Below are 13,562 nucleotides of genomic sequence, written 5' to 3' on the forward strand. Positions count from 1 at the left end.
GGGAGCACCGTGCGAGGGGCGGCGGGGACGGGGACACGCGGGTGACACCGCACCGGGCACCCCCAGCCTGGGGGGACAGCGCTGCCCATCACTCCGTGCTTCAGTTTCCCCATTGCCTCAGTTTCCCCACTGCTCCATCTGAGGGCACGGAGCAGGCAGAGCAGCAGGGCTGGGAGCGGGCGCTGGGCTGGCGGCTGTCCCCAAGCAGGTGACGTCCCTCGGTGTGTCCCGGTGTGTCCCCGGGAGGCTCCCTCCCTCCCTCCCTCCCTCCCTCCCTCCCTCCCTCCCTCCCTCCCTCCCTCCCTCCCTCCCTCCCTCCCTCCCTCCCTCCCTCCCTCCCTCCCTTCCTTCCTTCCTTCCTTCCTTCCTTCCTTCCTTCCTTCCTTCCTTCCTTCCTTCCTTCCTTCCTTCCTTCCTTCCTTCCTTCCTTCCTTCCTTCCTTCCTTCCTTCCTTCCTTCCTTCCTTCCTTCCTTCCTTCCTTCCTTCCTTCCTTCCTTCCTTCCTTCCTTCCTTCCTTCCTTCCTTCCTTCCTTCCTTCCTTCCTTCCTTCCTTCCTTCCTTCCTTCCTTCCTTCCTTCCTTCCTTCCTTCCTTCCTTCCTTCCTTCCTTCCTTCCTTCCTTCCTTCCTTCCTTCCTCTCCTTCCTCTCCTTCCTCTCCTTCCTCTCCTTCCTCTCCTTCCTCTCCTTCCTTCCTCTCCTTCCTTCCTTTCCTTCCTCTCCCTCCTCCCTTCCCAGGTCCCCAGGCAGTGCCACTGCGTGTCCCCAGCGCTGGCACAGCCCCACGGGAGCTGCCCTGGTGGCTGCCACTGCTCCGCACATGATGCAAGGGCAGCTCTGCGTGTCTGTGGCCTTTGGATCCCCACCTCCAGCAGGGCTGGGCTTTGAAGCTGCAGACCCCAGAGCGCTTTCCCGGCAGTGGGCAGCCACCCCCGGAGCCTGACAGGTGTCGCGGGGGTGTCCCGGCTGTGGTTCTGCCTCTTGGTGTCCCCATCCCACTGCAGCAGCAGCCCTCCAGCCGCTCTGCCATCCCCGTGCGAGCCTTGGATGCTCAGGGAGGGAGCAGAGGCTGTGCCAACACATCCTGGCTCCATCTCGTCCCCCTCTGCCTTGTGACACGGTCCCCAGGGTCCCACACAGGAAAGGGGTGGGCAGCACAGGGCAGCAGCCACGCAGGGAGACCCTTTTGTCCCCGAGAAGCTGTTGGCTGGAGGTTTGCAAGAAATGCCACGCCAAGCCCCTTTGGGCTGCAGCACCACCACTGAACGCTGCCCAGCCCGAAGGGAGGGGGACAGAGCCCACAGCCCCGGGGTCACAGCAGCCCCAGCCCCCTGTTCCGATTGGGAACGGTGATAAAGAACGACACGGACTCTCAAGGGAGTTACAACACGAGAATCCTCTGGTTTATTACTTTAGGCTTGTTTTATAGACTGGTACGTGGAAGGTACAGAAAGGAAACTCTTATTAGTTAGCAAAGTGCTACATTACCATCATTGGTCAGGGGCTCACCACCCCCTGGCTTTCTCCTGCAAGGAAAACAAGAGGACAGACAAACAACACCTGGCAGTTGTTTTCTGTCTCTGAGGATTGTTTTGAAATCCTCCTATGAAATTCCCAGGCTAGCTTCTCAGGCAGGACTGAGAGGCCATGGGCCTGCAGCCTGCTCCAAAGCTAGCATCCATAGCCACCCACTCTGAGAGCGCAGAGAAAAGGAGAGGAAAATGCACCGCTGCTTCCAGCCCTCCTCAGCCCGTCCCTCCCTCCCTCCCCTCATTTTGCCGCTGTCACACCCTGCCCGGCAGCAGGAGGTGCCCTGAGCCCTGGAGAAGCTCTGCGGTGTCAGGCAGTGCCATCTGCGCCCCCCCAAAAGCTCTGGGATCACCTCGCTGCTGTTTGTCCCCAAGCCCACCCTTCCTGTCCGGGCTGGCCCAGCCTGGCAGGGCTGTCTGCTTTCGGCTGCTCTCACACTTGCTCAGATCCTGCTGCAGGCTGTGCCGGATGTGACAGCGGGAGGTGTGGGTGGCAGGCGGGATGGCATCGTGCACCCCCGTCCTTCCATGTCCCCAGGGCCAGCATTTGGGTGCCATCCCCAAAAAGGCCCCGTTGGTGTCCCCAGCTGAGGGATGTGGAGGTCCCCGGTGTGGTGTCACTGTCAGAGGGGTGCTTGAAGCCGTTCTGGTGACAACGGTGGCCCTGTGAGTGGCCCAGCCCAGCCATCTGCGGGTCCCTGGAGTTCCCAGGCTTGGCAGGAGCTGCTGCAGGGACATCCCCGCTGGGATCAGCCCTTGGCGGGTCCTTTATCACCGTGAGGATCCCCCAGAGCATCTGCTCGGGAGGAAAGGCTCAAATCCCCCACCGGAAATTGTGCAATAGCAGATCTGGGGGAGAAAATCCTCCTAATCCAGGGAAATCCTGGTCTGTCTACTTCTCCTCTTCATATGCAAGGCTGGGCTCACCTATCTGTGGTGTTCCTGCACAATCTCTGCCTCAAAGGCTGTCTCTTTGTTCCCCTAAATCCGTGTTTGTCCAAGAGGCAGCTCCTCAGCCTTTGCTCAAGGACAGGAATGTCAAAAGCATTCCCAGGAGCTGAGGAGCCCCCAGGACAAAGGGAGCAGAGTAATGGTGCTGGGGTCACACCCAGTGGGGGTCTGGTCCCCAGAGCACGGCCAAGTGCCACCACAGGAGTCCCCTCTGCCCCTTGGTGAGAAGTGCTCTATGTGAAAAGGGAAACTGAGGCAGGTCTTTATCCACACCTGACTCCTCGCTTCTTTAGAGGTATTTTGTGTGATTTGGACCCCCTGAAGCCCCACACCCACATTCCGAGGGGGTGGCATCTCTGTGACACATCCCCGTGACAGGGGAACCCACTGCAGGTGTATAAGGGGCCAGAAACTGTGAGTCAATGGTGACACCAGCTCAGTGCTCCCAAAACCTGGGAGTGCCTGGAGCTGCTGGGCCACCCAGCCTGCTGATCCCTCAGGTTCTGCTGCATCCCAGGCCCTGTCCTGCCTGCTCCCATCCCCACACCCAGCTCCAAGTGGCACTCAGGGCACGGCACCGGTGCCACGCTGGCCCCCTTGGCCCAGCCCTGCTCTGCAGCCTCATCTCAGGGTGATCTTTGAGCCCTGGTGGCCTGAGCCAAGGGCAGCTGGTGGCTGTCACTGGGGTGACACGACACTGACACGGGTCTGTGTGTGCTCACTGGTGGGCAAACAGCGGCTGGCACGGCTGAGAGGGGCTGGGTTCGATGTCTGTGTGTCCATCCAGGGAGGGGGACACTGCGAGTGTCCCCTGCATCCTTTCCAGCAGGGCCTGTTGTGGGACAGGACAAGGGGTGATGGTTTCAACTGAAAGAGCGGAGGTTTAGGTGAGATGTAAAGTTTTTAACCATGAGGCTGCCCAGAGAGGAGCTGGATGCTCCATCCCTGGAAGTGCTCAAGGCCAGGGAGGCTGGGGCTCGGAGCAACCTGTCTGGGAGGTGCCATGACATGGGCTGCAAGGCCCCTTCCAACCCAAACCGCCCCGCGATGAAGGGATGAAGGGCTGGGATGGAGGGAAGGGATGGAGCTGAGGGATGAAGAGCGGGAGAATGGACGGATGAGCTCAAGTGGGACAGAGGAGAAGGCGACGAACCCAGCGAGCCGCAGGGAGGGGAGCGCTGCCGGGGCAAAGGAGGAGGAGGAGGAGGAGGAGAAGGAGGAGGAGGCAGCTGGGGGCGGCTCCTCCCGGGGCGGGCTCGGCCGGTACAAGGGCGGGCGGCGGCGGCTCGGCCCATTCATCGCGCACGGCATGGCCGGGGGCGGCGGCGCGGAGCCGGCCGGGGCCGGGGGGCTCCTGCCGCCCGCTCTCCGCCAGCACCGCCGCAGGGTGGGCACCGGGGACGCGCGGAGGGGGCAGCGGGCTGGCTCGGGGCGGGGGGCGCTTCCCGGGCTCGCTAACGCCGGTGCCGGTTGCAGGAGAGCCGCGAGCGGCTGTCGGTGTGCAGCAAGCTGTGCTACGCCGTCGGGGGGGCTCCGTACCAGATCACGGGCTGCGCCCTCGGCTTCTTCCTCCAGATTTACCTGCTGGACGTGGCGCAGGTACGGCCGCCTTGGGGCGGGGTTGGCCGGGGCTCCCGGAGCTCCCGGGGCTCGGCGGTGCCGCGACCCCCCCGGACCCCCGGTGATGCGGGGTCCCCCGGGCCCGTCCCGGGCGCGTTGTTACCGTGCGGCCGCTCCGCGTTTGGGGTGCCCACGGGACAAAGCGGGGTCCTGGTGGCTGTTTTGGGGGGACGCGGGACCTGCAGAGCCGCAGCGTTCCGGGGCGGTGTGAAACACGGGGGGAAGGAAAGCGTGGAGGAAGAGGATGGGGGTTCCCTTGGGGAGCTCCGAGATGTGGGAATTCCCTGTGGAAAGAGAGTGCTGGGGCAGCGCTCGGAGCTGCCGGGAGCCTCAGATCCCTCTGAAGGAGGAGCCGCCCCCGGGTGGTTGTGGGGTCACCGTAGGTGGGGTTGGGGTGGTCCTGAGGGGCTCAGGAAGGGCAGCTGGGAGCGCTGGGGGTTTGCACATCCTGACACGAGTTTCTCCTCCTGCAGGTGGACGCTTTCTATGCCTCCATCATCCTGTTTGTGGGACGAGTGTGGGACGCCATCACAGACCCCATGGTGGGCTTCTTCATCAGCAAAACCTCCTGGACCCGCTTCGGCCGCCTGATGCCCTGGTAAGAGCTGCTGCCAGCAGCCTGCATTCCCTTCCTGATGTGTCACAGCTCTTCCAGTCAGCTTTGGGTATCCCCTGGCATGAGGCGTGCAGGGCAGGACGTGCTGACGCCCTGGCTCACCCAGGTGAGGTGCCAAGAGCTCCAAAAAGCCCCAGGTGCCACCAACAGCTGGGTGGCCTCGAGTTTGTGCCAGTTTCTCTGGCCGGTCCCGAGCTGAACCTGGCTGACCTCAATGTCACTGCACCTGCAAGCTCTGATGTCCTTGCCACCGTGCTGGACTTTGTCCCTGCCGTGGCTGCAGGGCCCTGGGAGGGTGGCAGCAGCACAGGGACAAGGGCTGAGGGTGTGTGTGGCCGGTGAGTGGCGGTGGAAGTGCCGGCTGACAGTCACGAGGGTGCTCCCATGGCAGGGAAACAGCTGTCACAGACCTGGGTGTCTGCACGTGGGTGCTCCTGGGGCTGAAGGAGCAGATGGGATGGGCTTTGTGAACCCCCAAACTGCTCATGCCTGCACCCAGAGCAGGCTTAGGGCATCCCTGAACACCTGTTCCTGCACGGGATGCGGAGCATTAATGCCTGAGTGGGGACAGGGTGGCCAAAATAACCTGGTGCGCCTGTGGGATGGCAGAAATACGGCGAGGGTGGGCTCTGGGGGGAGAGTGGAGCTGGAGGGACGCAGTGCTTTCCCCCACAGATTATACCCTCTGCTTCCTGCCTTTCCTGGAATAGCTCTGGGCAGCAGCAGGCGGTTGTTGAAGGCGGGCTCCACACACGTGGCCTGAAATAGCTTCTCCCAGCCTGCAGCAGGGTCTGGGGTCCGGAGATTAGCGGGGCGTGCGGCAGGGCTGTGTGGGAGAGCCACGCATGGTTCTGCTCGCCCTAATCTCGAGGCAGGGGGTGGGACTGAAGTGGCCGCATTCCTCCTGCTCTGTTAAAATTAGCCAGAGCTCTTGGCTTGCGCTGGGCCCCTCAGCAGCGCCGGGGCAGCCGGGGCTCGCTGCTATTGTGCGCGGCTCAAGGGCTGCCCGCTGAGCCCAATTTGGATGGAGTCAGGCTGATTTTAAACCTCTTAAACCCAGGTTTTTCTGGCTCTGCGGGGCTGAGCAGCCCCAGGCTGGCGGTGCCGCCGTGGCTGCGGAGCCGCTGGCGCTGCCTCAGTTTCCCTGCGTGCGAAGCCAGGAGCTGCAGGCGCTGGGGTGGTCTCAAGGCTGCTGCTTGACCCCAACCCTCAGCACCTGCGAGGTGACCCCGCCGTGTGTGAGGGTTTATTGCCGGGCTCTGAAGGGGCTGATCCGTGGGACCAAGCCCAGCTGGCTCCAGCTCAAAGCTTGTGGCTGTTCCAGTTCCTTAGAAGGGAGAGGACACCTTCCCTCAGGGCCACCACCTCTCTCCTTTCAGTTCTCTTTCTTTCAAGCACTTTTTTTGGCGCGTTTCCTTCCACCACCTCATCTGCTGGCTGCTTCCTCCTCTTCCCCAGCCTCGTGGACGTCACTGCCCCCAGCTCTGAGCTGGGATCCCCATTTCCTTGACCACCATGAACTTCTCCCTGACTAAACTTTTCCTTGAGGTGACTGAGAAACCCCTGGCTGTGACCTGGTCTGGGGGGCAGCAGACAGTTGAAGCTGGCCGGGAAGGGGTGTGAGAGCTGCACAAAGAGAACACACCACCGAGCAGGGCCAATGAGCGCCGGGGCACGTCACAGCAGCCGCCTCCGAGCGCCTTCATCACCTCTCCCCGGGTCAGGGGTTACTCTCAGTCACTCCTCAGCCTGCCAGGAGCTGTGGTCAGCCCTGGCCGGGGCTCAGCTGCCCGGTGCTGGGGGGGAATTGGCACATCTGACGCTCATGCGATGCCGAGCGTGACGCCGCTCTGGTGATTTCATTCAACGTTTGGCTCCGCGTTTCTCTTGGCTCCGCGTATGTGAGCGCAGATAAGCGGCAGCGAGGAGGGGCTGGAGCTTTCCTCCCCCTCTCCTTCCCCAACGGGGTGACGTGGGCGAGGAGGAATGTGCATGTGTTGTGTCCTGTGCAGCCTCTGTCGCTGCTCTCCATCCACGGAGTTTCTGTTTCTCTCCCCGCTCCCTCCCCAGCTTTAAATTGAAGCTTTGCGTCCTGTACGTCAGCCCGGACGGAAAGATCGCGCTGTACCCTGGCCATGAGTGGCTCTGTCCCGTGTCCAGTTCTGCTGGACTCGCTCCAGGGCCTCTGTCCTGGGGTTTGTGGAGGGCAAGGTGCTCGCAAATCCCCCAGAAAAATCCATCTCTTAGATGTGGGTTTAAGATCAACACCTGGCTCGCTTCACTCCGTCCTTCTCCCCTGATCCCCTGGGTGATGGGGGCCCTGGGTGCCCATGATGGCCCTGGGTGGCCCTGGGTGCCTGTGGGGTGCCCATGATGGCCCTGGGTGCCTGTGGTGTGTCCCTGGGTGCCCCTGGGTGATGGGGGGCCCTGGGTGCCCATGATGGCCCTGGGTGTCCCTGGGTGCCCGTGGTGTGTCCCTGGGTACCCCTAGGTGATGGGGGCCCCTGGGTGCTTGTGGGGTGTCCCTGGGTGCCTGTGGGGTGCCTGTGGTGTCCCCTGGGTGCCCATGGTGTCCCTGGGTACCCCTGGGTGATGGGGGGCCCTGGGTGCCTGTGGTGTGCCCATGGTGTCCCTGGATGCCCATGGTGTCCATGGTGTGCCCGTGGTGCCCCTGGGTGATGGGGTCCCCTGGGTGCCCATGGTGTGTCCCCTGGGTGCCTGTGGTGTCCCTGGGTGCCTGTGGTGTGCCCATGGTGTCCCTGGGTGCCCGTGGTTAATGGGGGTCCCTGGGTGTCTGTGGTGTCCCTGGGTGCCCGTGGGGTGCCCGTGGTGTCCCCAGGTGCCCGTGGTGTCCCTGGGTGTCCCTGGGTGCCCGTGGTGTCCCTGGGTGCCCGTGGGGTGCCTGTGGTGTCCCCAGGTGCCTGTGGTGTCCCTGGGTGTCCCCAGGTGCCTGTGGTGTCCCTGGGTGTCCCCAGGTGCCCGTGCAGGGCAGAGCTGTGCCCCGGCTGTCCTGCAGCAGCACAGGGGTTTTGAGATGCGCTGCATGAATTGGGCAGATGCCCTTGCTGGCAGATCCTGCGGGAATTCCTGCCAAGGCCCAGCACTTGAGCAGTCCCCTCTGATCCTCTGTTGTGTTTTGCATCCCGTGTCCCTGCTCCCACAGCTCAGGAGGGCTGGGCAGAGGTGGAGGAAGGAGCCAGCCTCTCAGAGAGCAGGGCTGACCCCAGGAGCAGGGCTTGGGGGGCCTTGGCAGCAAAGCCAAGCTGGTGAGAGGTTTTTGGCTGCTGGGGAGCAGGGCTGAACTGCCTGGCTGTTCCCCAGCTGCTCCCCAGCCCTTGCCAGCATGAGGGAGGTGATTGCATCCTGCTGAACACAGCAGTGCTGCCTGGGGGAGAGGTCGGGGCTGGGGGTGGAAGCCAAGGCAGGAGCAGATCAATCCCTTCTGTGGAAGGAGACACCTCTGTTAGTGCAAGGAAAGCTCTTCTCTGGAATACTGAGTCAGCTCTTCCAACCCTGAGAGACCTGAGCTGCTGCCTCCAGCGTGGTTTGGATCACCCTGGAGCAGCTCAGGAGCCCCCAGATCAGATGCCTGAGCCCCACGGGATGTGTGGAAGCAGGGAGAGCTGGGCTGGTCAGGCTGACATTTTTGTTCTCTCAAAGGATCATGTTCTCCACCCCTTTTGCCATCATCTCCTACTTCCTCATCTGGTTTGTGCCAGACATCTCCAAAGGACAAGTGATGTGGTATCTTGTCTTCTACTGTGCCTTCCAGACCCTCGTGACGGTGAGTCAGGCTCTGCTCACACCTGGGATGGAGGCTGCCAATCCCTGCCTGCCCCTTGCTGAGCTGCACAGAGGGGCAGAAACCACCCTGCCCCAGCTCCCCAGGGCTGTTCCACCCTCCCTGAACCACTTCTCCTTGTGCCATTGCAGTGCTTCCATGTGCCTTACTCAGCCCTGACCATGTTCATCAGCAGGGAGCAGAGCGAGCGGGACTCGGCCACTGCCTACCGTAAGAGCCCCCCCCTTCCCTTTTCTCTTTTCTCCCTTTCCCCCCCTTCCCATTTCCCTTTTCCCCCCCTTCCCATTTCCCTTTTCCCCCCTTCCCATTTCCCTTTTCCCCCCCTTCCCATTTCCCTTTTCCCCCCCTTCCCTTTTCCCTTTTCCCCCCTTCCCTTTTCCCTTTTCCCCCCCTTCCCTTTTCCCTTTTTCCCCCTTCCCTTTTCCCTTTTTCCCCCTTCCCTTTTCCCTTTTTCCCCCTTCCCTTTTCCCTTTTTCCCCCTTCCCTTTTCCCTTTTTCCCCCTTCCCTTTCCCCCTTTTCCCCCGTTTCCCTTTTCCCCCTTTTCCCCCGTTTCCCTTTTCCCCCTTTTCCCCCGTTTCCCTTTTCCCCCTTTTCCCCTCTTCCCATTTCCCCTTTTCCCCATTTCCCTTTTCCCTCGTTTCCCTTTTCCCTTTTCCCCCTTCCCTTTTCCCCTTTTCCCCATTTCCCTTTTCCCTCGTTTCCCTTTTCCCTTTTCCCCCTTTTTCCCCCCTTCCTTTTTCCCTTTTTCCCCCCTTCCTTTTCCCTTTTTCCCCCCTTCCCTTTTCCCTTTTCCCCCCTTCCCTTTTCCCTTTTTCCCCCCTTCCCTTTTCCCTTTTTCCCCCCTTCCCTTTTCCCTTTTTCCCCCCTTCCCTTTTCCCTTTTTCCCCCTTCCCTTTTCCCTTTTTCCCCCTTCCCTTTTCCCTTTTTCCCCCTTCCCTTTTCCCTTTTTCCCCCTTCCCTTTTCCCTTTTTCCCCCTTCCCTTTTCCCTTTTTCCCCTTTCCCTTTTCCCCCCTTCCCATTTCCCTTTATCCCTTGGGGATTTGGAGGGAAGCACAGCTGGGCTGGCTCATTTCTCCCTGGGAAGGGCGCTGAATCCCAGCTCTGGGGATGCTCTGCTGTGGCCAAGGGCTCATTCCTGCTGGCCTCTCCCTCCAGGTATGACCGTGGAGGTGCTGGGCACCGTGCTGGGCACCGCCATCCAAGGCCAGATCGTCGGCAAGGTGGACACCCCCTGCATCGGGAGCCCCTTCTTCTTCGGCTTGCCCAACTCCTCGGTGGCCATGGAGGAGCTGAACACGACCCACGACACGGCGTCGCTCACGGACACGGTGAGCTGGGGATCCCCCGGGGCAGCCTTGATCCCGGGATGAGCCCCTTCCCTGACTGCTGCTCCCTCTCTTGCGCAGAGAAACGCCTACATGATCGCTGCGGGGGTCATCGGGGGGCTCTACATCCTCTGTGCCCTCATCCTGCTGCTGGGCGTGAGGGAGAGGAGAGGTGAGGCTGGAATGTTTGGAATTTCTTGTGGAAACGCTGCTGTTCCTCCCTCTCCAGGGGTCTGGCCGAGGTTTTGGCCCCTCGTTTGTGGGGTCTCCCTGAGGAGAGGGCAGGTGGAGCTGAGCTCTGGGTCTGGGGAGGTGCTGCAGAAGGGCAGGAGAGCAGAGCACTCTGGGGGCTGTTAGATAACCTTTATCTCACCCATTTCTGCCTGGCCAAGGCTGGCAGTGCCAGCCAGGGCATCCCAGGGGAGGACGTGATATCCAAACTTCTGTCCTTCCCTCTCCCTGCTCATCCTGGGGGAATCCGTGGGGCTGGGGGACCCCGGCTGAGGGCAGGGCTTGCTCTGACTCCCTTGGGCTGGGCTGCTGTGGGTGGGCAGGGGTTGTGGGGGGCAGGATGGGGCACCCATGGGTGCTGTTTTGGGGGGGATCTAACCCTGGGCTGATCTCTGCTCCCCAGAGTCCTCCGAGCTGCAGTCGGACGAGCCTGTATCCTTCTTCCAGGGGCTGAAGCTGGTGATGAACCACGGGCCCTACATCAGGCTCATCGCCGGCTTCCTCTTCACCTCGCTGGCCTTCATGGTGAGCTGGAGGTGCTGGGGACAGGGAGCAGCGTGGGGGTGGCTGTGGGGACAATCCCAGGGCTGGGAGCACGTGATGGATGAACCGGAGCTGCCCCGGGCGGAGGGAGGAGGATGTGGCCTCCTGCCCTCGGTGAATAGCCGCTTTCTTCCCCTGCCTGAGCTCTGTGAGGACAGACGTGTCCCCCCTGACCCCTGGCTGCCTTTTCCACAGCTGCTGGAGGGAAACTTCGCCCTCTTCTGCACCTACACCCTGGGATTCCGCAACGAGTTCCAGAACATCCTCCTGGCCATCATGGTGGGTACGGCCCCGTCCTGGGGGCTGGCATGGGCTCCAGGGGCTGAGGGGAGGGACAGGGACACAGGGACACTGATCAGAGGTGCCCTGGGAGCAGGGCAAGGAGAAGCAGCTGCCAAATGTCCTGCAAGGGCCGGGTTGGCAGGAACAGCGGGGCCTTTGTTCCTGTGTGAACAAGGCCACAGACGGGGGAGACCAGGAGCCATGGGGGCCTTTTGTCCAAATCCTGCCACTTGTCTCCCTCCCATCCCCGCTTTGAGAAAAGGATCTCAGTGTTTACTGCCAGGAACATGGAGCAAAACAGCTCCTTGGGAGCTCTTTCCAGCTTGCCTCATTCCTGTTCTCTCCTCAGCGGGGTGGAAGGGCCCAAGGTGGCCGCAGGGCCACGCTGTGCGCGGGTGACAAGACCAGCACCGAGGATCGAGTCAGATCCTCGCTCTGTCGGGACAGGTGCGCTGCCAGGGCTGTGCACTGGGGCAGGAGGTGGCCCCACACACCTCTTGTGGCTTTGTGCCAGCCCCAGGAGCGTGTGGAAATCGCAGGTGCTGGAATTTGGGATGGGAGGAGGCCGTGCCAGGAGCTGGTCCTTGCTGGGATGGGCCTTTCCCGTAGAGAGGAGCCAACCATGACCCTTCTCTTCCCACAGCTCTCGGCCACCTTGACCATTCCCTTCTGGCAGTGGTTCCTGACCCATTTTGGGAAGAAGACAGCTGTCTACGTGGGCATCTCCGTGAGTGTCCCCTCAGGCGTGGGCTCTTCGCCACACGGGATGAGCAGAGCTCCCCCAGAAGAGCACAGAGCTGGGCAGGGGCTGCTGCTGATGACAATTTGGTGCCTGTCCCTCCTCCTGCTGTTTGTGCTGTCCTGGGGCCCAGGGAGGGGGACACTGCACCCCTGGCTGTCCCCACAGCTGAAGGGCTGGGAAAAGCCAGGGGGGTCTGGGCCAGGCCCTGCTGATGCCAACCTGTCCCTCTGCAGTCTGCCATCCCCTTCCTCATCATGGTGGTTGTCCTGGACAGTAACCTCTTTGTCACCTACGTCGTGGCCGTCGCCGCCGGGATCAGCGTGGCAGCCGCCTTCCTCCTGCCCTGGTGAGTGTGAGGGGCTGGGCAAGGGGCTTTCTGAGGTTAAAAACCCTCAGAAGGGTTTTTTGGCAGTGCCTTCAGCCCCAGGTGGGGCTCTGCTCTCAGCACAGAGGAGGTGCTTTGCTGTCTCAGTCCTGGTGGTCACCGTCCCTCTCTCTGCACAGGTCCATGCTGCCAGATGTCATCGATGACTTCAAGCTGCAGCACCCCAGCTCCCACGGCCATGAGGCCATCTTCTTCTCCTTCTATGTCTTCTTCACCAAGTTCACTGCTGGGGTCTCCCTGGGCATCTCCACGCTCAGCCTGGAGTGAGTTCCTGCGTGGGAGCTGAGGGGAGGGCAGGGACAGGGAACTCCCCAAGCTCTGGGAGGGAGCTGATGGGGTCTAAATGCACTTGTGGCTCCAAAGCTCTCCCCACAGGGAGCAGCTCAGCTCCTGCAAACCCTTTTTCCTTTGCCTGACAAACCCTCTTTTCCTTTCTGCCCACAGTTTTGCGGGGTACCAGACCCGGGGCTGTTCCCAGCCTGGCCAGGTGAACTTCACCCTGAAGATGTTGGTGTCTGCTGTTCCCGTGGGGCTGATCCTGCTGAGCCTGCTGCTCTTCAAGCTGTATCCCATCGACGAGGAGAAGCGGAAGAAAAACAAGAAAGCCCTGCAGGATTTAAGGTGTCAGGCGTGTGGGGGGGTGTGTGTGTGTGGGGGCAGGACCAGACGGGTTGGGACACACTGTGACTTGTCCAGGAATCTTCCAGGACCCGTGGGAGGTGGCGTGAGGGATGGGCTGCCTTGTTTTCCCAATCCCAGCTTCCAAAGGGATGGTGTGAAGTGTTGGGAGATCAGGAACCCGCCCCAGCTGCCAGCCCAAACTCCTGTGGGGGCTGCACGAGGTGCTGACGTCCCTCTGGAGCCTCCTGTACCCCAAGGCAGATATTACTGGGATGGAGACCTATGGCTCAATCCATGCCTCATTGCCAACCCTTTCCCCCAGGGAGGAGAGCAACAGCAGCTCGGAGTCGGACAACACAGAACTGGCCAGCATCGTGTGAGCCGGGCTGGGTCTGTCTGCCCACGCTGGGGCTCCCCAAGGACTCATCCCCTCCGGGCTGGCCCAGCCTGGTGCCACTGGAGGTGCTGGAGGAGCCGTGTGGAGCATCCACTGCCTGGAACTCGGGATCTGTGCCCGTCCTGTGCCTTGCACGGGGCCCACAGAGCGCTGGTAGTGTACATTACACACATGGTGGTGCCTCACCGAAGACAAACACTCTCCCTGCCGGGCTCTGGAGGGCAGGGAAGGCCAGATTTGGGATGGTTTTGCCTGGAACAGCCGTGCCCAGTGCCCTGCCTGGGGGTGATCGTTAGTGTACATTACACTGTCAGTGTGCCCAGGACGTGAGCTCACCTCTGCTGTCTCTACACAGGGCACTAATGTGGGAGCTGTTCTTTTTTTTTTTTTTTTTTACATAGCCTAATTAACTTAATGATGTAAATATGGAGCTGTTTCCTGTTTGTATATATCTGTACAGAACCCAAACCCGAGGACCTGTTAATATTAATTTACATAAAAGTGGGGGAAGTCGGCAG

At 61.5% G+C, this 13,562-nt stretch overlaps 1 protein-coding gene across 1 annotated transcript; it reads left to right on the forward strand.

Annotated features, from left to right (window-relative positions):
- The first annotated feature begins 3,777 nt into the window (after window positions 1–3,777).
- On the forward strand, window positions 3,778–13,561 carry MFSD2A (MFSD2 lysolipid transporter A, lysophospholipid). Its single transcript, XM_086863300.1, has 14 exons — window positions 3,778–3,865; window positions 3,955–4,077; window positions 4,572–4,696; window positions 8,375–8,498; window positions 8,648–8,726; window positions 9,674–9,846; window positions 9,925–10,015; window positions 10,478–10,599; window positions 10,813–10,896; window positions 11,543–11,626; window positions 11,875–11,987; window positions 12,146–12,289; window positions 12,471–12,647; window positions 12,970–13,561. The coding sequence occupies exons 1-14, from the start codon at window positions 3,788–3,790 to the stop codon at window positions 13,025–13,027; spliced, it is 1,575 nt and encodes a 524-aa protein (XP_086719426.1). The 5' UTR covers window positions 3,778–3,787; the 3' UTR covers window positions 13,028–13,561.
- Window position 13,562: the final 1 nt, after the last annotated feature.

Source organism: Cyanistes caeruleus, chromosome 26 (assembly GCF_971803275.1).
Source record: "Cyanistes caeruleus chromosome 26, bCyaCae1.hap1.1, whole genome shotgun sequence".
In the NCBI taxonomy this organism is placed as follows: Eukaryota; Metazoa; Chordata; class Aves; order Passeriformes; family Paridae; genus Cyanistes; species Cyanistes caeruleus.

Excerpts from the sequence above, each read along its gene's own strand:
- MFSD2A (XM_086863300.1), top strand. The coding sequence starts at position 3,788 with ATGGCCGGGGGCGGCGGCGCGGAGCCGGCCGGGGCCGGGGGGCTCCTG. Across the intron at positions 10,897-11,542 it reads ACATCCTCCTGGCCATCATG|CTCTCGGCCACCTTGACCAT; the intron begins GTGGGTACGGCC and ends CTCTTCCCACAG. Across the intron at positions 11,988-12,145 it reads GCCGCCTTCCTCCTGCCCTG|GTCCATGCTGCCAGATGTCA; the intron begins GTGAGTGTGAGG and ends CTCTCTGCACAG.